At 39.7% G+C, this 23,568-nt stretch overlaps 1 protein-coding gene across 2 annotated transcripts in view; it reads left to right on the top strand.

Annotated features, from left to right (window-relative positions):
- The window catches only part of LOC134538343 (transferrin-like), a 76,272-nt gene that overhangs the window by 33,943 nt on the left and 18,761 nt on the right, over positions 1-23,568 (top strand). The window contains exons 2-6 of one of the 2 annotated variants that reach the window (XM_063379579.1): positions 6,368-6,476; positions 8,332-8,465; positions 10,776-10,912; positions 13,681-13,825; positions 22,513-22,670. In XM_063379579.1, coding sequence (XP_063235649.1) covers positions 6,368-6,476; positions 8,332-8,465; positions 10,776-10,912; positions 13,681-13,825; positions 22,513-22,670 — 683 coding nt within the window. The remainder of the gene's footprint in view (positions 1-6,367; positions 6,477-8,331; positions 8,466-10,775; positions 10,913-13,680; positions 13,826-22,512; positions 22,671-23,568) is intronic. The other variant, XM_063379580.1, reaches the window with a different exon arrangement.

The following is a 23,568-nucleotide window of genomic DNA, read 5'->3' as shown; positions in this document are numbered from 1 at the left end:
GGTGACACATCAGAAGCTGGCATGATTGAAGATTGTGGTGACACATCTGAGGCTGACATGATTGAGTACTGTACTGAAGCACCAAAAGCATGCAAGAGCGAAGACTGTGATGGCAGTCTGAGACCAAAACGATGGAAACGACGTAATAAAATAAATTATCCTGATCAAGTTTGTGGTGCTGACATGATTGAAGACTGTGGTGACACATCAGAAGCTGGCATGATTGAAGATTGTGGTGACACATCTGAGGCTGACATGATTGAGTACTGTACTGAAGCACCAAAAGCATGCAAGAGCGAAGACTGTGATGGTGGTTTGAGACCAAAACGATGGAAACGACGTAATAAAATAAATTATCCTGATCAAGCTTGTGATAATCACTGGCAAGATGACGAAAGTGACCTTGTGGTTGGTGTTAAAACGATAAACACCAGAGATAATATTTATTATAAACATGCAAGGATGATGAAGGCAGCAGAAGAGATTGATTATACCTCATGGGAAGATCCTAACATATTGGTTAACAGGCTACGACTACTACATGGATCGCTTTGTGCAGGAAACTATTCGAACATTAAAGAAATATCCTTCATACTCAAAGAACTGAGGGAAGCTGGCTACATACAATAATGGATTAAATTAGATGTATGTGTATAAACTTGAAGATAAATTAATATATTTTCTTTCCAGATGGAAGCTATCATTTATCGAAATCTGATTTCTAAATAAAACTTATAACTTAAAGGTGTAAAAAACGTTACCACTGCCAGTCAAAATGTATACTGATAAAGACATGTTAGTAATCATGCCAAGTTCGATAAAAGTAATAGGAATCAGTTGGAACCAATTGAAGATGGAGCTCTTGGAGCAATTGGAGCCTTTTGAAGCATTTGGAGTCTTTTGGAGCTGTTGGAGCCATTTAGAGCTGTGTTAAGCATTTGGAGGCTGTTGGAGCCATTTGGAGCATTTGGAGCTGCTGGAAACATTTGGAGCTGTCAAGCATTTGGAGGCTGTTGGAGCTGTTGGAGCCATTTGGAGGCCGTTTGGAGCATTTGGAGCATTTGGAGCCTTTTGAAGCATTTGGAGCTGTCAAGCATTTGGAGCATTTGGAGCTGCTGGAAACATTTGGAGCTGTCAAGCATTTGGAGGCTGTTGGAGCTTTTGGAGCCTTTTTTTGGAGCTGTTGGAGCATTTGGAGCTGCTGGAGACATTTGGAGCTGTCAAGCATTTGGAGGCCGTTTGGAGCATTTGGAGCCATTTGGAGCTGTGTTATGCATTTGGAGCTGTCAAGCATTTGGAGCCATTTGGAGCTGTGTTAAGCATTTGGAGGCTGTTGGAGCATTTGGAGCCTTTTTTTGGAGCTGTTGGAGCATTTGGAGCTGCTGGAGACATTTGGAGCTGTCAAGAATTTGGAGGCCGTTTGGAGAATTTGGAGCCATTTAGAGCTGTGTTAAGCATTTGGAGGCTGTCAAGCATTTGGAGGCCGTTTGGAGCATTTGGAGCCATTTGGAGCTGTGTTAAGCATTTGGAGGCTATTGGAGCATTTGGAGCCTTTTTTTGGAGCTGTTGGAGCATTTGGAGCCTTTTGAAGCATTTGGAGCTGTCAAGCATTTGGAGCTGCTGGAGACATTTGGAGCATTTGGAGCCGTTTGGAGCCGTTTGGAGCATTTGGAGCCATTTGGAGCTGTGTTAAGCATTTGGAGGCTGTTGGAGCTTTGGGAGCCATTTGGAGCTAAGAAGTAGTCGTTGCACGTCTATGCAGGGCTAAATGTTTATAAGATTGTTGTTGGCTTTCGCAAGTGATTCTGTAGTAGGATAGAAATTGTGTAATAAATATTATGTTTGTAAAAGACTTTGAGGTGTTTTATTTCTCTAACCTTACACTTTTCTGGTACTTTTTTAAAATTAAAGTTGTTTTGTATCGGCCAGGGATCGAACCAAGAACCTTAGTCGATCTAATCAATCAGTATATAGATTACAAATTTATTTAATGAATTTTGAACTTTTTCCCGAATCTCTAGCATTACAATTACGAATTTCCAATATGGTGGTCTTGGTGTCTGATAGGATGATGGTAGTAGAGGATTTAAAGTCTCTTTAAGAATTTTGAACATGGTTTATTGAAATTATTATTTTTTATATAAAATTAAATGTTTTGCATCATTCAGGGATCGAACCAAGGACTGGAGCGGATCGAATCAATATGTAAGTTAATTAGTGATTTATTTAATGAATTTTGGAATTTTTCCCGAATTTCTAGCTAAATAATTACGGATTTTCAAGATGGCGGCCATATTTCAAGATGGCGGGTGTCACAGTAATAATAAATGATTACTGCACTCTAGCGGATACGAACTAAACTAACATGGTGTCAGCGCACTCTCGTCGACGATACAATTTCAAGGTCAAGGTCAAATTTCAAGGTCAAGGTCAAAGGCCAAGGTCAATGATCAATGTCAACAGTTGAGGACAAAAGTATGGTGACCAGATAATTATACTACATGGTATCGGCACACTCTAGCAGACGAAAACAAGATGGTGGACTCCAGCGGATGAAGACAAGATGGTGGACATGATGTCATACCAGTTGATGATATAAACCTTGGTACTGGTGGTGGTAGATCAGTCTAGGTAGCTTTCATGGAGGAAGGATCGACCGTTTACTCTCGTCGGGAATCGACCCAAGGACGTACATCGATATAATCATACAGAATTTAAATACATTAATTTTTTGATGAATTTTGGAATTTTTCCCGATTTTCTAACATAAAAACTACGGATTTCCAAGATGGCGTCCAAATTTAAAGATGGCGACCATAACGATAATTGCAACATTAATAGGATCCAATATGGTGGTCGTAACGTAAAGTGTAAGAATGACATGGTACTCAACCAAGATGGCGGGTGTAACGAAATATGTAACATTTATATAATCCAAGATGGCAACCGTAACGATAACTGCAACAGTGGTTTTTAATATTTTTTTAATTCGATTAAATAATTTTTTTAATGATTTTTAAAATTTTTCCCGATTTTCTAACATAAAAATTGTGGATTTTCAAGATGGCGGACGTAACGAAAATTGCAACGGTGACGTCATAATCCTATAAATGGCTTAACGCTGGCTTGAGTTAAGGATGCTTAAGCCAGTTTTAGGAATTTGTGTTCTTTCTAAGGCAAAAGACATTTGTGGTTTTTCGAAATCCTAATTTTCCATCGAAACGGGAATTTTTCCCTCGAAAACGGGAATTTTTTTCTTAAAACGGGAAATTTTGAGTCATTTTGAGTCAATTTTGAGGAATTTTGAGTCAATTTTGAGGAATTTTGAGTCAATTTTGAGGAATTTTGAGGAATTTTGAGTCCAAGATGGCCGCCGTGACGTCACAATCCAAGATGGCGGTCGGCACCACAGGCACCACAGCCTGAAGCCTGTTTCAGGAGCCCCATTTACATACTACTCAATCAAAATGTTAAGTCATCTTGTTTTATTGGATACACCAACCTCTATTAAAAAGATCTTAAAATGCCTGTATTCACAGATGATTGTGTGTGCTGTTTGGCTCTAGATTCTAGTTGCTAGTAGCTTTGGGCTGTGCCTTTAAGAAGTTTTACAGGTATAGCCAATATTACGCAGTGGATTCTTTTCACTCCAGAATAGACTCCGATTTCTTATATTCGAGGTATGATCAAAAAATACTGTATATAAATTTTATAGCAGCAACTGCTGACGATACATCTATGTGATGTAGCAAGTCCGATAGCCTGATCCGTTGAGACAATCAGTGACAAGTTTGGACAAGTTGTGACTTGTCAGCCGACTTCGAGCCGGAAGAGTGAGGTCGTGTTTACCGTGTCTGTCGCGCATCATGGATACACCCGGACATTTCGCGGATATGTCGGGCCTCATTCAAAGTCATAGGTGTGCTCAAGCCATTTTTTTTTCTCCATTGGTTGATTTCTTAGCAAAAAAAAATTATTTTTGCTATTTAGCACCATCTGATTCGCTTAGCTGGGCATCGTTGGCTCACGGTCGTAGAGGGTCGTGTCCTAATAACTGCGGTCCAATCATGAACACAATGAGATAGTGTGGAGGTTTTGCATTAAAAATTGCATCTAGATGATTATGCGTAATTTCCGTATCTCTAATCATGGATTTCGAGCAACGCGTTAACTTTAATTTTGGTTTGCAAAAAAAAGTGACCAGAAAATTTGGTCAATGGCTTTCTCCTTCCATCACGACAACGCGACGTGCCACAGCTTGCTTCCGATCCGCGAGTTTTCAGCCAAACTATATAATCCAGATCCAGAAATGCTTCCAATCACGGAGTCAGCACTGAGATTAGTGCGCATCCCTGGTCAAGCAGAGCATTTTGAAGGAGATTATTCCAAGTTTTATGTAAGCTTATTGCATTGTTAGTAACCAAATTATTCACTGTATTTTTTTATGACACCTCGAAAAATCAATCCTTCTTAGAATGCTCTTTGGCCAATTAAAAAGGTTACATCCATCGGCGGGTTACTCGTGATTGGACAATCACTTCTCCTTATTCTTGACTGGCTCATGCTTCTTCTCCTTATTCTTGACTGGCTCATGTTGTCAAGGACGTGAGGCCCCAGCTGGTCATTGTCGAAGCCCTAATCAGTGGCGGATACAGAAAAATCTCAAGGGGGGGGGGGGGGGGCGCAGGTCTACCTCTTCCACACACTCCCTTGTTACGTCACCTTGGTTGCTTGGATGCAGCCAGAGATCTTTTTCCAAGCTCTATCCGTTTCATTTACGTCTCGCCGGAATATTTGCTGTTGTTGGTGCAAAATTGTGTGCTATATGTAGTTAAAATGGCCAATTGTGCAGTATACAAATGTCAAAATCACTACAGAAAAACTAAAGATTCTAGTCACATGCAAAGCTTAGTAAAACTTTATTCAAACTGTTTCCAAGGCATGAAGTCGTTAAAGGTAAGTGTATGAGTGTGTATTGTATAACATCGGCGGCCGGGTGCGCGTCCTCCCCTTGCCAAGAACCATGCTTGGTGCTGGGCTGCCCTGGTCAAGGGGGGGGGGGCGCCCCCTGCGCCCCCCTTATGAATCCGCCATTGGCCCTAATACCCTCCCGATCAACAAAAGGGAGCGATCCCTAACAGCTCTGTTTTTCTTAAAGCTCTGGAATGTTACTAAAAGCGAACTGAAAGGCTACTCCCACCCTACGTACCCTATTAGGGCGCATATGTGGGAGGGGAACGCGAGAACGCCGGCCGTAAGTTCTGAATAATCTGTCAAGGGCGTGTCTCGAGCACAGCAGTCAAATCGTCAATCCTTAAAAAAAATACCGTTAAACTACATTATTTAAAACTACCTGACTACCTACATCATTGCTATAACTTCTGAACTACTTCAACAACGTACTCAAAATAATTGGCCTAAATTTACTACTTAGAATACCTGGTTGAAGTATCTATTCTTACTTTTAAAACTGCCTACCTAAACGAATAAAAATAGCTACAACAACTACCTAATTAAAATATTTTATTAATAATTCTAACTACATAAATATGTAACCTTCTTTTACTTGCTACCTGAACTAGATAAATTATTTTCCTACCTTTCTATATTTCGTCTACATACGACATACCTAACTAACAGTAGGAACTACATGCCTAAAAACCTAAACTAACTACTGTCTTATAAACCTAAAAAAAAAAATTTGTTGTCTGTAAAGTTGGTTTACGGACGATAGTTTAACGTGACAACGTCATAACAAAACATTGATGAAATGATTGCATACTTTTATGAATAAAATTGAATCATTTTTATTGAATTATCACTATTTTGTATGGATACAAAGGAGGAGTGAAATGAAATCAACAATTTAATTGATAAATTTACTTTTATTTGCACTCATTAATTCAAATATGTTTATTACTTTAACGAAGAGATTATTTTAACTATAACTTTTATACATGTTTGCTATTTAACTTCTTCCAATCTGTGTTATTCTGTTAAGGATAGGACGATGATAGGAAAAGTAGGAAACGAATGGGAGTGTTTCAAGTTTAATGAGCCTCGAAAAAGTCAAATCGATGGTTGTTCCAATCGAGTGGAAGAGAGATGGATGCGGGGCGCAAGCGTAGAATGAGCGCAACGGGACACAGCGTAACGGGGCAATGTGCGTAACGGGACACTTTTGCATGCGTGCAGCCGGTGTTCATCGATTTATTAGACGTTGTCTTGTCAAAAAAAAAAACACTTAACTACCAGACCTGTACCTGTGCTCTTCAAGTCCAACCCGAGGAACATGCGAAGTAACGGTGGCACCATCTGTGGGAGCGTCTCGGAACCTGCAGCTGAGCCGCTGCGCCGTGTGTTGCAGACAGGATATGCGTGGTGGAGAAGTTCAACAGCACCAAGAAGGCGTCCACGTACTGCACGGTGCTGGACGAGAAGGGCAGCCAGGCTTCGTGCGTGCTGGGCCAGAGCAGGTGGGTCTCCGTGCCTCCAGATGACCCTTCCATCCATGGGCGTCGCAATGATAGATTTTTTTGGGGGGGGGGGGGAGGGGGACTTCAATTGATTTAGTGTTGAGGAATATCCATCCCTTAAAAAAAAGCGGGGGGGTTGGGGGGGGGGGGTCTTCCCCCGGACAAATTTGGGGTTTGAAGGTGCAAAAAGTTGGGTTTTTTAGGCATTTTTCTTTCCTAGATATTCTAATTATAGTTGGTTGCAATATATATATATATATAAATTTATTTTTTATAAAAAAAATATTTTCAGAGAACAAATTTGTAAAAACACAGTTAAAACATATATGTATTCGGTATCGGACCTGATTTTTATTTTACACAAAGATCGAATTAAAAAGTGCTCACATTACCACGATTGGATTAAATGCACCAGCGCAACATATGGGTTATATCACAGAAATCATATTTTTAATATAACTTCGAAACTAAATATATTATTGGAGGGGACGAAATTGAAGACTTTTATTATTGGGGGGAGGGACGTGTCCCCCCCCCCCCGCCCCCGCTCCCCCCCCCCCCGGTTGCGACGCCCATGCTTCCATCCATCCCAACAGATCCCATAAAGTCCATCTCAAAGAATTCCAGTCATTTTTTTCGTTGGTCCTCTGAATAGTTGCAAGGATCCTCTCAGAATCGCCGTGAAAGGACGAGTCATCCTTGTGGCCTTTTTAGAGGCTGTTGGCACTCCCTCAAGTAGAAAGATGACGATAGTGGTCATTAAACCTACCAACTGCTGTCCACATTTTTTTTTATATGTATTTATATTGTGAAACCAGCCAATGCCTGGCAGGCGTTGCAATGCCTCTTCAATTTTTTTTTTTAAATTTTTTTTTGAAGTAGGTACACACATACGAAGCATCTCTCTACCTCTCCATATATCTATACATCTCTACATATCACTCTATCAATATATCTATGTTTATGTCTATACCTCAATATATCTACCTATATATACATCTATATATCCCTCGCTCTGTTTCTCTACATGTCTGTATAACTCCCTATCTCTATCCGTCTACGTATATCTTTATCTTTACAAAACAGAAGCCGAACACACACACATTCATTTAAACATATATTTTTTTACTTATCTATATTTTTTATCTATTTTTTTTACCTGTCACAGGTGATACATAGGTATATAAAAACACGCCCGTATTCCAATGCAAAGTTGTGTCAAAATGTCAAAGCAATCTGTAAAGAACTTTTGGGGGTTTAAGATTTTGAACGAACGAACATTTACATTTTTATTTATACAGATTATCATTATTAAACACGTAAAAAAAAAAGTGAACGAGTTTTTAAGTACTCACCAGTGATTTGTAAACCTCTAACCTCGGTAACGAGTATTCTCATGATGTTCATTTTGCAAATAAACTTCTTCACCGATTGCTTTGAAATTTTAACACAACTTTGCATTCAAATACACGCGTGTTTTTAAATATCTATGTCATACCAATGACACGCAACAAGATAGATAAAATATATATAGGTAAACACACATATTTTTAATATTTTAATTGCTATAGAGATAGAGATATATAGAGGGAGCTATAGATATATATATATAGAGATGTTAAGAGAGATAGTAAGATACATATGTAGTCAGAGATATAGAGCGATAGACATATACATAGAGAAGTACAGAGAGAGAACATTGGAGAGAGGGACAGAGAGATGATTTTTATATGTATAGGCTACCTACTTCAAACAAATTACAAAGAAAAAAATATATATATATGATTGCGGCATTGCAACGCATCCTGGCGTACACACCCATCTAACAACACTTAAGCCATGGTTAATTTTTCAGGTTAGACTGCTTCAGGAAAATTACAAAGAATAAAGCAGACTTCGCAGTTTTCCCAGCAGAAGATATTCTCGCCGCGTCGCACTACGGCAGCGATGAAGTCGCAGTCACAAACAATATTAGAGTGTTTTCTAAACGTAAGTGATTTTTTTATAGTAATTTTATTTTTTAAAACTGGTATTTAATTATTCCTTTTTTACACAAACTGAGTTTTAAATAAAATTTTGATTTATCAATTGCATTTGTAAAACAAGAGTTAAAATATGTTGAAAAATAAATTAAGGCTTCAAGAATGTTATCATTGGATTGATAGGCGGATGAAAATATTAATACCACGGGAGAAAACTCCATGTCTTTTAGTGTTAGTTTATAGTACACAGAACTACAGGGGAAAAAAAAAACCTGTAGGTTTAGAGAGAAAAAAAATTGTCATAACTTTTAAGATAGCTATATGAATTATTTCTTAACTGACCAAATCCGTAAATGAATGGAAAGCATTCTGATATGTTCTTCGTATGGTGATGTCTGAGAAATGAGGCTGTTTTCAACGCGACCTGGTTCCCCGATTCTGTGTCAGGTTTGTTGAAGGGCATAAAATTGATATAACCGAGCTTTCTGAATCTTTTTGGGTGATCTGGAATTTATATGTGTTTGTATATACATATACATGTATACACACATATTTATGTATAACATATAATATATACCTAGGCTATATATATATATACACACACACTCCTCTATTATCATTGCACGGAAGATTGTGAATTCTGTGGACGAAGCTGTACATTTTAAAATTTAACTGAGTGGCTGATGCAGGGGGTGGGGAAATGTTGGAAGGGACGCATCCCTCCATAAAGTTATAAAAAAATTGCGAGATCTCGGTGGAGGCGGAATGATATTTTGGGCGATGCAAAGTGAGCTGTTACATCAGTCGGAAATACAAACCACACAGGAAGTGTTGCATGTTAAGAATGATAGTGTAACTGTCCAAGCTAATTGTTGACTTGAGGATTTCGTGTACACAAATTATAAAATTTAAATTTTTTTTCCGAATCCTTTTCTGAAAAGAAAGAAAAATGGGATGTGGCTGTTTCATGGACACGGCCGCTTGTGTTGTACGTGAATACGTGTACGTAACAGGTTATATTGCATGATTTCAACCGCCCCAGCTGCAAATGTACTGGCACCGTCGTTGATCCGTTCAGCCGCATTAATTTTTTTACGTTACCGGCACTGCTTCATTGGGGCATATGGTATTTCATTGGTATCATTCTATATACATGTAGCTACAACACCAAACTGTATCCACCGATTTTGTTATCATTCGTTTTTTTTTTTAAATTGCTTTCAACAATGGAAGCAATTTTAAAGACGTATTCACGTCAAAATCCTGTATTCGCTACTGGAGTTTTATATTTCGCTATAATTATTGGCCGTCGTTGGCTCTCTCGTGGTGGATTCGGTCACGCATGGCGTTATTTTCCAGCGTTTATTGTAGCCATGGGTATAACTGTGACTGTAGTCAACACCATCATTGCTGCTACGTGTGTTGCAAACTGCCTACCCTCCAGGCGCGAGAGACTGTTATATTACGATGCCTGCAAACAACTAACTGTCGAATTTTCGACTCCAGCATTTTTTCACAAAATATGTTCAGGAGATAATATTTTTACGATAAATATTCTTAAATTTCTTCATCAAATTAATTTTGGACACATAACTTCAGACTCGTATGAACTTTAAGTTATTTTGATGGTATAATGCTTAGTGCCAAATAGAAAATTATAACTTGTTAATGATATGCATTTTTTTTGCGATCTCTATAAGTTATAGATACATTATTTACAATATAAAATGATTCATATACAATATCAAAATTTACTTGATGTAAGCTTTTGGACATGCGCCATTGCTATGCACATGTATGTATGTAGAAGAAAACTACAAAAAAAAACACAAATGACAAAAACACAAAATTAAGCAAAAAATTGCTGTTGTCAGGATATAAACACCACACAATACTCCACAACAGGAATATGGTCAACAAACAAAGAAAAACAAATAAAAATGGACTAACAAAACGAAAAATCCCCCACACATTATGACAGCACAAAAATACCGAACCCAAAAAAAATTCAGCACAACAGTTGAAACGAGACAAAAACACAGCAAAACGAAAAGACGTGTGTGTTTTTTTGTAGTTTTCTTCTACAGACATACATGTGCATAAGCAATGGCGTATGTCCAAAAGCTTACATTAAGTCATGCAGTTCCATTGCACAAATATTTCAAAGATAATATCAAAATATACATTAACGTTATTCTACCTTTATAGCCTCTTAACATTATCTGTGGGGTGTTCGCCATTTTGAAGATTTGTCGCGACTTCGCTTCGCGAGGCGACCTGAAGAAGCGCTAGTCCTGGCTGGCTCTTGTTTTCGCAGAGCCGTTCCAGATGCAGGTGGCGGCGGTGGTGCGCAAGGCTGCCAACATCACGTACATGAGCGACCTGCGCGGACAGAAGTTCTGCCACCCGGGCTACGGCTACAGCACGGACGATTGGACGCAGGTGATGGCGCAGGTGAGGGCTCGGGGCTGCGATCCGCGCGCAGTCTGGTGCAATGGCGGCTTCAGGATCACTCTTCGGGAGGGGCTGTCGCACAAAGAAACGTCGTAGTTGCAAAAAGAAAAATGAAAGTGGTCAGATATTGGCCTTGGAATATTATTTACGAATTACAGGTTTCAAATACAGAACCTTAGTAGCTCCATGCAACTTTTGATGAGATAAAAGTTTTAACGTATGAAATTAAATATTTAAGTAAACGTAAATATACACTAATCAATAAAATTGGTCTCGGGAGGGGTTATCGCCCCCACCACCCCCCTTCTGGAGCCGCGCTTGGTCTGGTGGCGTCTGACGTGTGACGTCAGGTGCTACTGGTGGTACAGTCCCATCGGAGGTCACACTGCACCATCACGGCGTCTGACGTCATCAACAATATCCCTCCAATAACAAGCTCGATTAGCATAAAACAAACTGTGAAATCGGGCGAATAGAATTATTTTCAAACAAACGTGTATTTTTTTTATGCAATCTCGCCTTGGGCACCGTTTTGTTAGATTTGTTTTCCGTCAAGTTTCTTTGAAACGGAAAACGAATTTCCCGTGAAGTAAATTAACTTGTAAACGTGTGTAAGCATGAAAATATCGGGTTTGGCCCGAATACATATTGAACTCTTTGTTAAAAAATTAAAAAAAAAAAGTATCGGAATTCCAGTAATATATCTTCTGTATGAAGCTCTCAAGCAAAGCCTAGATAAAAAAAAAATATATATATGTAGAGCAATTTAAGTGCAGACATCTGTGTGTGATCACGTGAACCTGATTCTTCAGAGTGGTCGTGGCACGCTGCTATAGAGAACTATTCGGACAGCATGGTCGGACAACGCGGTCAGACATGACAGACGCGACCGTCTTTATACGTGGACAAGTGATGAGCTCCGACACACAGGGCATTTAGGGCCCTGTCACACTGGAAGGAAAATGGCTTCCTGTTTCTCCATCAAACAAAGGCGGGTAGAAAACCTCAAATGTGTGTTTAATCACGTCTCACAATAAAATTTAATTTTTGGACAGCGCCATCTCAAACTTTCCTGTTTTAATCTCATTTCGAAAATTAAATAATGCAACACAGTGCTGGAATGGAAATTTTGAATGTATGGTTTTTGTGGATTCGTTAACTTTTGAAACATATGTAAATTTTAATCAGATTGAAACGTTACATAGTAAAAATAATTTTCCGTGATTTTTAAACGTTATATACACTCAAAGTATCTTTTTATAGTTAAATTTATTTTGCATACGACACCTTTTTTAACCTCTTTAATCGCCCAGGTTGTTCGCCATTTGAAAGATTCGTTGTGACGGCCTGTAAGCCTCTCTCTAGCGATGGAAGTTTCCTCGGAAGGTCTTCCACGCCAGCATGTACTGGTGGTTACGTGGAATAGTCAACAGAGCGCTGTCCGTTTTCATGGAAGTATTTGCAATCGGCCGAGTTCGAATTTCAATTCGGTCTTGGAATTTAATGTCAATAGATATTTTTTTGGTTCCTTAACCTGCGAACATTGGTATGGCTTGATACTCTGACAGTAGATGTAGTAAAATTTAAATAAAATACCATCTATGAATTTGCAATCATTTTACAGTATATTGACAATCATAAATTTGATTTTATGTTCGATGTGATCACCAATGTAACGTTTGTAACTACTGGTTGAGAAAAATACTACTAGGACCAAACATTTAATCTGGGAAAAGGAGGGGGGCGAAATGATACTCTCGCTCCCCCCCCCCCCCCCATGCATAACAGCACGGGGGCGACTCGCCCCTGCTGCCCCCCCCCCCCCCCCTGTTCCGACGTCCCTGAAGGTTTGGTAGGTGGAAAAGTTTTATCCAATCAGATTGAAGTGGTAGTGTGCACCTAGAGTTAAAAAAAAAAGAGGTAATTTTTTCCTTCTTGATTATTGAACTGAAACCCGATGAAGATGTGGTATGTTGAAGCAGGCAAAGCATTATGCGGAAATAGTGATAAACATCCATTTTTTGTAGAATTAAAAAAAAAAATAACTATCGTAACAAAAACCATTCGTGCAAGCTAGGCCTCAAGCCGGTCACAGTTTCTACGTGTGGTATAATTTCTTCCGTAGCTGCTGCCATGGAGGCTTGGCTGGCAGTTCATGCTGGAAGTTTCTAGAGGAGCCTGTACGAAACCTATGGTCGTTTTAAAAAAAAATATATATATATATATTTTTTTTTCGGTTGGAGTTCGAGCAGTAAGTAATACCAACATGTTCACCAACAACAATAGTTGTGTTTGTCAAGTTGAACTGTTTTATTGCTGTTTAAATTATCAGCTCCAGTAATGTATATACACGGCGTACTTAATGCATATTATGAACACAACTTTTTCAACTTTTTTGAATCGTCATAACTCAGAAACGGTGACTCTCAGGAGAAAAAGTGTAAAGACAATTTTTATAGATAATTGCATGATATATAATTTAATCTGACCTATTTTTATGATAAAACTTACCGTTTGGCTGGAAAACGCAAAAAAAAATTACTTATTTGAGAACTTTGACCTTGAATATTTTTTTTTTTTTTAAATTTCGGATCGATGGGAACCTTTCACATTTCATTTATAATGTTGTTCCGAACATTCGTACATAAATTTCTGCTGTATGCGAATTGTTGTAACCTTGTATGTCTTAATTTGACCTGTAGAGGGAGAACTCAGGGTGAGTTTGGCTGAGAAACCCTCACAGAATGGTTGTGATCTCTTTTCCCCAGTTGTTCGAGCAAGAGGTGGTCCCGCAGAGGTGCGAGCAAGCCCTGACGGTGGCCGAGAACAGGCTCAAGTCGTCGTCGGAGTTCTTCAAGTCCGCGTGCAAGGCCGGTCCGTGGGCGCCCGACCAGGCGGTCGACAGGAGGCTGAGTGAGTCCACACGGCTCGGAGATCTTTCCCGAGTCGTCAGACCATCCACGGCGCTGGGTCTGGATTCTTAACCCCAGCCAGGGGCGCAACAACAGGGGGGGGGGGGGCAATGGTATTTTGCCCCCCCCCCCCTCTAAAACCTTGAAGTGGGGGCAAACGGGGGCAAAGAAAGTGCTGTGTAATCAATTTTTAGATAATAAAACTGCTTAAATAGCACCATTTTCCACCTTGAAATACAAATTTTTCCGGGGGAGGACCCCCGGACCCCCCGCTTCAATAGGGGGGGATCAATGATTCTTTATAAAAAAGGTATATCGAACCCCCCCCCCCCTCCCCTTCGGAAATTTAGTTGTTACGCCCCTGACCCCAGCATATGTGTCTTATGTGGTCCCAGCACGTCCATTAGTACAGCTTTCCAGTATTAACTGACCACATTAACACGCATAATTAAACATAATAAAATCCATATTTTTTTAACATGAATGAAACATCAATTAAAATATTAAATTGTGCGCCAATTTTCGTAATTATCTCCAAAAATAAAAATATTTCATATATGCAAAAAAATAACCATAGCCATGCGTTGTACGAAGTTACAATATATTTCTACTAGTATTAAAAACTATTTCTTGGCAACTGGTTTCCAAAAGAAATCTTTGTTAGAGTACTTAATTATTTTTATTTTGTTTGATACGCCCTGCGTCAACTTTCTGACAATAGTAGGTTCATAGCGTCATTTCAAGTCGTTTTTAATGAGAATTAATCAGTTTTTGACGTGCCACTGACTTCGGTCTCCCAAGCTAAATTAGGTATTTTACTTTATTTTCAATACTACTGTTTAAGGCAACTTATGTAAATTTATTGCGATGACTGTCTTGCATTTGTTTTTGGGTCCCAAATTTTTTTCTACCTGGTATTTGCTAAACGTTATTTTCGACCGGTTAAATGTCACGCAAATGATCACAATTATAAACACTTGCATGATTCATTTTACCACAAAAAGATAACTTAATAAATATCTGTGGAAAAATAAATTTGAGACGAAACATAAATTTCAATAGAGCCATTCCGACGAATTTATATGAATAGCTCTCAAATAAAACTAATGAAAATAATGAAACAATTGACACAGCGTGTGAGACAGAGGCTTAATGCCTGGTTTATAAACTTTGCAAGGCGTAATAATGCAACGCAAGTATTGTTCAATTTCCAACTTTCTTGTGTTTAGGCTGGCGTTTTTGTTGGTCATATTGAAAGGGAAATGTTCCGAAAACTTTTAAACTTGCAGAATTTTTTTTAGCATTGAAGCCTTCGATGTTTGTTTATTATACAAAAAACATTAGATTTGTTAAACTTTCACAAAGTCAAATAAAATAACTTATATTAAATCATTGACAATATTTTTTTAATGATAAATATGAATTATCAATAGAAGCCTGGGGTAAAAATTTGTTTTCTAATGTTTTAAAATTTTTAATTAAGGGTTGGTAACATCTAGTGACTTGCATGCTTTAGGCCTGTTTCGCACATATGTGGTTCCATTCGGTTCTGTTCGTTTTCGGTTCTTTTTCGGTCACTGCCGACAGGAAGTGTGAACGATGCTTCGGTTTATATTCGGTACCAGTAGAGCACCGAATACTCCGTCGACACGAACAGGTTTCATCAGGTTTCTGTGAGGTGCGAACACGTGTCATGTGTCCAGGGAACAGAAGGCAATCAACAGGTTTACACACTCGCGGTACAGTTTGTGCTTTAACCTGATAGCGAGTGGATCTCTATTTTTTTGAAAGTGTCCTAAAGTAATTTAAAAAAATTGTCTTAATGCTCTCTTAGCTTCGGGAAAATGGCGTAGAATGCTCCAAATTCCTGTCGTAAAGTGATGAGAGGGTGCTTCCAATGAATTCTAGTATTCCTAGTGTTTTTTTTTTAAATTTATATAGAGAAACAACATGGCAACAGCTTTCCTTTTTCTCCATGATCACTACTGAGTGTATGAAAGAGAACACAAAACCTAATATGATCCGTATGAGAACCGTGTATGTGTGAAGAGGTTTCATTCGTTTTCGGTTGCAACCGATTGGAACCGCATGTTTGTGAAACAGGCCTTATAAACAACAATGAATTTTTTTTTACATTGGTTTGCATGTTGTGTTATTGCGACTTTGTGTTTCTTACATGGTTTATAAACCCGGCCTAAGGACGGGTGAGAGGCGAAAGAGGTAAGTTGGAACAGCGATAAGATGTGATGGCGGGTTGAAATGGGAGTACCTCGAGAAAACCCATCCACTCACAGCAACGTCCGCCATGTTTACCAACCAAAACGTACCAAAAATATCCCATGCACGAACCATAAATGCCACATTCCTTCGCGATCAACTTCCTGTGTTCGTCAGTGCTTGGGAAACTGCGACCTCGGGGATGACAGACTTGCTGCCTAGCCGTGGATTTAGTGAGGAGGGATGGTAGGTGCGACGCTCGCTGGTGCTTCTCGCACAATGTCACCTCTAAGCGCAAGCCTGTGGAATGACACACAGTCATCTCGTTATGCATAGAACAACTGTGAGATTTGAGTGGTAAACATAAGATTATACGGCTGACAAATTAAGATAAAGGCGTAATGCAAGTACCTTGAATGCTTTCAAGAATCTATACCAGGGGTTTCATGCCTAAAAATAATTTCTGAAAACATGCTTTTTAACCAGTTTAACTTTAAAAAAAAATACAATTTAAAAACGAAATACGAAAAAAGAACCACTTATTCACCCTCAGCGTATTTTTAAGATTCTTTTTGTAAACCGACACCGCTCGGATATCTCGAGTAGTTTTTAAATTGCATGTTTTTTGTTTTTATGGAGCTCTGCACACCACGTGTGTGTCCAAGTAGGCGGGGGTCTTAAGTTCATGAAGTGTTTTGTCTGTTTGCTCTGATTAATAATAAAAAAAATTATACATTAGAATTTATAGCTGTAATTTTAGGGAATGTGTAAAGGGATGTTGGATGTGCTTCTAGGGTTGTTGTTGGTCATAATCAATGGCGAGGGTTCGAGGCTCGCATCCGTACTACCACATTACGACATGACGCAGATAACCAACACCGTGTCAGATATCCAAGAGGCTTCAAGTCCAAATTTAGCTCTTTATGTCTCTTGGGTACCTATTTTCTCCAAATTTTCGTGAATGTAACGTTATTACGATATTCCATTCATTTTTAAGCCACACACTTAACATGTTACCGGTAAATTATGAACAGAATGTTGAAATGTCAGCCATGACATTGGTAAGTAAGGAACGGTGTTTGTCAACAACAAGTGTGTGTAAGAGATACTCTCTCGATGTAAGGTCGATTATGATATGAATGCGTTCGGTATTGTTGGAATCAAACAGCAAGATGGCATTGATGCGAAGATTTATAACCAATCATGTTTGAGACATACATGACATCAGTGCCACAAAAATGGTATACCTTAATTTAACAATTTACCATTAAAAGTGTCAGGTTCAATAAATGAAACAAGACAGTTTTACAAATAAAATTTACTACGCAAATTCTGCACTACTACAAGTAAAAACAAGCAAATTATTAAAGTATTCAGAATTTTTTTAATTACTTCAGTCTTCTTGGAGTGTGAAGCGAGTCCTTTGCATGTCTTGGCATGTACTTTCAGGGCAGTTCCACACGATAGTCGATCACCACATATAGCACACAGTTTAGAGTTCTTAGTTTCGTTAAAAGGACAGTGATATATATCATGATGTCTTGCACCGAACATGTGTGCAAACATCTTGTCATAGAAGATAAATTTCGGTCCTATTGAACATAAAACCAGTCATTCACAATTCTTGATGTGCCTTTTCAAGTTTCCGTAGTGTATTAACTGGCTACTACACCCGTTGCACTGATAATGAACAATTTTAGAGTTATTATTACAATAGTGTATTACATACTAACGAATCTTAAAGTTTTTGATGGTGTCACAGTAGGTGCAGTTGGGTGATGGAACACACCGCCAGTTGTTGCTACCTTGGTTATCGATTTCATTGCTGCCGATGACACTGTATTCACTGATGTCTTCAGTACTGTTTGGATTGTAGGTTATGTTAAAGCTGCTACATGCGAGACATCCATGCTTGTCAGTATCGTTTACACCAGGATCTCTGGTGATGATGGAGTTGACATTACTGTTGTACGTGATAGGTCAGACTGAGCCGAAGAAACCTTCCATGGCTGATGGTACAGGTGTCATCAAGGTCTTCGCCGTTGATACTACTGCAGCTATTAAGTCCGATTAAGGGTGACATTGTTGAATAACTGCCAGGAGAACATGTCCTAGCTCTTCCACAAACAAGATAGAGTGAGAGAGAGGGAAAGCGAGTATGATAGAGAGGGAGAGGCTTGGATAGAGGAGGAAGAGAGGAGAGAGGGATTGTATGTGTGTGTGCATGTGTGCATGTAAAAGAGAGAGAAAGTGTGAGAGAGTGAGGAGGGAAAGAGAGATGAAGTAGAGGGAAATACAGCATGATAGAGGGAGGAGGATTGGCTAGAGGAGGAAGAGAGGAGAGCGGGAGAGAGGGGTGACAGTGATTAGTTACCTAATATTAATATCCTTTGTGCGTTCCAGAATGCCCTTGCTCCCCCTACTAACATCCATTTGAAATTTTTTGTGTTTAATTAAATATATTTTTTAAGCAGGTAACATTATGGGTATCTTAGAACTATAGAAGTAAACACACACAGCTCAAATTTCAAACATTTATTTGAAAACAGAAACTCAACAAGTCACTCATTCATTTTAGGTCAAAGCATTTAACATTTTCGTAAGCAGAGTCTTTAATGCTGCACGGACTGCCTCGAGCGAAGTAAAGACTAGATATGTCCCTGAGTCCATGGGTATAAACAGGGGCGCAACTAAATTTCCAAAGGGGGGCCATATACCTTTTTATAATCATCAAACCCCCCCGTATTCAAGCGGGGGGGTCCGGGGGTCCTCCCCCGGGAAAATTTGTATTTCAAGGTGGAAAATGGTGCTATTCAAGCAGTTTTATTATCTAAAAATTTATCACACAGCACTTTCTTTGCCCCCGTTTGCCACCACTTCAAGTTTTCAGAGGGGGGGGGGGGGGGGGGGGGGGGCAAAATACCCTTGCTCCCCCCCCCTGTTGTTGCGCCCCTGGGTATAAATGATCCGAAAGACGCGCCCCCAGTAACGACGGCAGCAGGCGGTGTTTCTCGGAAACGCGCGCAGGAAGAAGTGAATGGATGACTCGCGAACGAGCGGCTGCGACGGGGGGGTTCGCGCGCGGCTGCGCGGCGTGATGACTGTGATGTTGTCGAAGCCCGCTGGAGGGGGCGGGCGCTTCGGTGCGCGGACCTGCCATCGCGATAATACGGCACGTCCGCTTCCGGCCGCCGCCAGTTCTGCCAAATTACAGGAAGCAATACTCGCCGCAACCTGCAGTCAAGTCATATCCACACACCGATGTAAAAAAAAAAAAAAAAAAAAAAATCATTGGTTGTCTGTAATTTCGGTTTACGGACGATAGTTTAACGTGACAACGTCATAACAAAACATTGATGAAATGATTGCATACTTTTATGAATAAAATTAAATCATTTTTACTGAATTATCACTATTTTGTATGGATACAAAGAAGGAGTGAAATGAAATCTACAATTTAATTGATAAATTTACTTTTATTTGCACTCATTAATTCAAATATGTTTATTACTGTAACGAAGAGATTATTTTAACTATAACTTTTATACATGTTTGCTATTTAACTTCTTCCAATCTGTGTTATTCTGTTAAGGACAGGACGATGATAGGAAAAGTAGGAAACGAATGGGAGTGTTTCAAGTTTAATGTGCCTCGAAAAAGTCAAAATCGATGGTTGTTCCAATCGAGTGGAAGAGAGATAGATGCGGCGCAAGCGTACAATTTGCGTAACGGGGCAATGTGCGTAACGGGACACTTTTTCGTGCGTGCAGCCTGCGTTCATCGATTTATTAGACGTTGTCACGTCAAAAACACGCGTATGTGTAGGTGCGTTTATTCAGAAAAATAAAAGTGCGTTTATTTATTTACGCACGATAGAAGTATGATCATATAAAGCACATCCAAGGAAGAGATGGACGCAGTGTTCGTATAATATTAAAGTTCCAGCCAGGGGTAGATCTAGACTTTTTATTTTTTGTGATATAACATTTTTAAAAGGCTACTAATGTCTAAGTTGCCAATATTGTGTTTTGTGAAAAATGAAATTGTAATCGGAAGCAGAGGCTTCCGTGGGGCCGCGCCTGGCCGCGGCGGGAGTCCTAGGGCGCAACTGCTTCCTCGCCATAGACATGGCGGACATTGGTCGAGCGGGCGAGCAGGCTATCACGAAGGTGGACTCTCAGATATCCGTCCTTCCATCGACAAGCCGAGCACCCAGTAATGCGCACGTCCATCAAATACTTTTCCATTCTGTTGCTGCCAACAAAGTAGTGGTGAAAATTTTATATTGTATAGGTGGTTCCTAGATCAGATTGACGATCATGAAAATTAAGCTCTTATAAATCATTCAACTCATTTTTTTTTTTAAATTGAAACTTCTTTTTTGCTGAGGGGGCCACAATTTTCGAGCGTAACGAAAATTCCGATCGTATGAGGGGAATAATTTGGTACGTGGTAGGGGAAACCTGTAGAGCAGGAGACGGCAGGTGAGCGGTAGAAATGACGCAGCATACTTGCATACTTGCACAATTGCACATTTCCACACTTACACTCTTGCATACTTGCGCAATTGCATAATTAAGCACTCGCATACTTGCATATATATTTTTTTATCTGCTACCTCAGACAAAGACGATTATTTCCTATACATAACAATATAATAAACAAGAAGTTTCACTTCTGTCGCACGTGGACTCCTTTTCACTCTACACTTAAGATTTTGCCACATGTAGTAAATTACACTTCTGTGTCTCGGTCTAATTTTGTATCAAACATAAAACTTTAAAATGAGTTCAAACATAAATTAGAAGCATTTATGCGTAAAAATAATTTCATTCGTTTACCACACTAATATTATAAATGCGAAAGTGTGTTTGTCTGTTAATCTGACTTTTACAGATAGTTTATGGGCCGGAGAGTGACATAAGACTACATATAAATTTGAAATTCGTCCCCAAGGAAGTGAAAAAGGGGTAGATCAATTTTTATAATAGAAAATCATAGGAGATAGGTCATAGAGTCACAAGCAGTAAGTTTGTGTCATTTCTGTTATGTCCGCCACACGGTCACATAGTAAGGCCTAGCAACTTCCTGTCCTTCTCCTTGGTGAAACCCAACAGCTTTGTAAAAGGTTTCGGCCGCTAGCGAACTAAAGGCGCTAAGAACAGTTTAATATGGCGTTGTCTTGAATTTGTAACGCGCTATCGCTTGGTGCATCCCACAAAATTAAGCTGAAGTTGAGCGTCCCGGTTTTGCTGATGCATAGCCTTGCTGCACCGAGACAGTGTAATCAGTGGGACTTCAGAAATTAAAAATTTTACCTTTTTACATGCTTTATATTAGCTTCACCTGTATGTTTGTTTGTCTGTCCGTCTGTAACTCTTTCGACTAAGAGTGAGTGGCTCATCACTGTAAAATGTCCCACCAATTTCATTACGTTCGTTAGCCGAGCGGTCTAAGGCGCGCGACTTCAGCTTTCGGATTCAGCGATCGTGGTTTCTACTCCCGGCCACGCCGAAAAGTAAATTTTTTTTTCCCGGTAAATTCTAAGATTATATCCATACATCTAACTGTAAATGATTCGGAGAGACTTTACCATTTCTTTGTGACGTTGCAACTCCAAATAGTTATCTCAGATGGTAATAGGTAGTGTCGGTAACTCATTTCCTTATGATAATTATACATACATATAGTTTAAAAAACTAAAAAAAAAAAAACATGCTTTTAAAGAATATCAAACAAATAAGTAAAAAATAAATATAGTTTAAAAAACTAAAGAAACATGCTTTTAAAGATTATCAAACTAAAAAGTAAAAAATAATTTATAATTTAATTTATGACAATAGTATATAAGCAATACTAGTATAAATGAGAAAAAAGCTTGAGGCACTTTGTGCCATTTTTTTTGTATATTAAGCGCCCCATGCTTTTTTCTCATTTATACTAGTATTGCTTATATACTATTGTCATAAATTAAATTTTAAAATTATTTTTTACTTTTCAGTTTGATAATCTTTAAAAGCATGTTTCTTTAGTTTTTTAAACTATATTTATTTGCAAGTGAAACTCGGTGTTGATGTGATGTGTTTAGTGCGGGAAACGCCGGGTACTTCAGCTACTATGTAACACGAGCAATTGGGAAGGTTTTGAGGCAATGGCGTCGCCAGCCGATGGCCTAGGAGGGGGGGGGGGTAGAGGCAAGTTGTGGGAAAAGTATGTACTTATTTTTTTGCATTTGGCTACATTTTTTTGAATCTCTAGGGCTCTTGGGGGGAGGGATGTTGCCCCCCCTACCCCCCCCCTTCTAGCGACGCCCTTGTTTTGAGCTACAGATTGACTCGAGGTGCCAACATTTGCAGTTTTCCAAGTGTAACTCGGGTGTTGACGTGACGTGTTTAGCCCCGGGTACGTAAGGGAAGGTGTGGAGGTGGTGAGGAGGGGGGTAACGAAAGGCGCGGGTGTGTGCCCCTCCAGAGGAGCGCTACCACAACCTGTGCGCGCTGTGCGACGACCCGGACGCCTGCGCCACCACGGACAAGTACTGGGAGCGGCGCGGCCCGCTATTCTGCCTCACGGACGGCGTGGGCGACGTGGCGTGGGCGCGCCTCGACGACATCGACCTGCACTTCGGGGTGAGCTGGGAGCTTCTCTTCACGTACACAACAATACTGGGTCTTACCCGCAGGGCCGGTGCAAGGTAAATTGGCGCCCTAGGACAAAAACCTTATTGCCCTCTTCCATCCCCCTCCCACCGGACAACCCAAAAAAAATCTTCCTTGCCTCAAAATACATCACGTAAGCCTAAGATTTTGTCAACAATCAAATGTAAGCAGGCTTGTGATTTTTTTTTACTTATTACAAACCATAAACAGGCCACCGTGGACTTTAAATAATTACTTATATCAATATGAACATTCCAAACTGTTACAAAAATTCCATTTTCATCTAGTTTCAATACGCGTTAAACATATGATATGAGCTGTTATGTGTCGTGCTGCGCCGCCCCCCAGCTACTTGGCGCCCTAGGCGGTTGCCTGGTTCGCCTCTATGGACCCGCCGGCCCTGCTTACCCGGGCTCTTATCCTTTATGTTGTACGAGCACCGTCAATAGTTGAAATTTCCTAAAAGCCAAATGGTAAAAAAAAATTCTTAGTTAAATAAATAAATAGTTAAATAAATTAGTTAAATACATTTCTTAGTTATAAATTACTTTTAAATGTATAATAATTTGGATGAAATGTTCTTCCCGACTGAGTCTTGTATGGCAGGCTCCGTGCTGATGGAATCGGCACAGCATTTTCGTGCCACTTCCCCTCCAAGCTTCACTCTTATCGCAGTGTTCCCGCATCTCGTATCACACATCGCGGGACTGCTATGAACTGCTGCACACTGAGACTGACAGGCGGGACCCAGTAGCGGATACAGAAGGGGGGGTGGGGTGTCTAAGGGGCTCAAGCCCCCTCCAAAAGCATCTGGGTTCACTATTGTTTTAGTGTTTGCCTTGATAAAGCCTAGCCTCAGCTGGGTCAA

This window comes from Bacillus rossius, chromosome 13 (assembly GCF_032445375.1).
Source record: "Bacillus rossius redtenbacheri isolate Brsri chromosome 13, Brsri_v3, whole genome shotgun sequence".
NCBI lineage: Eukaryota > Metazoa > Arthropoda > Insecta > Phasmatodea > Bacillidae > Bacillus > Bacillus rossius.
Note: the sequence above shows the minus strand (reverse complement) of the source record. Positions and strands in the feature narration are given on the sequence as shown.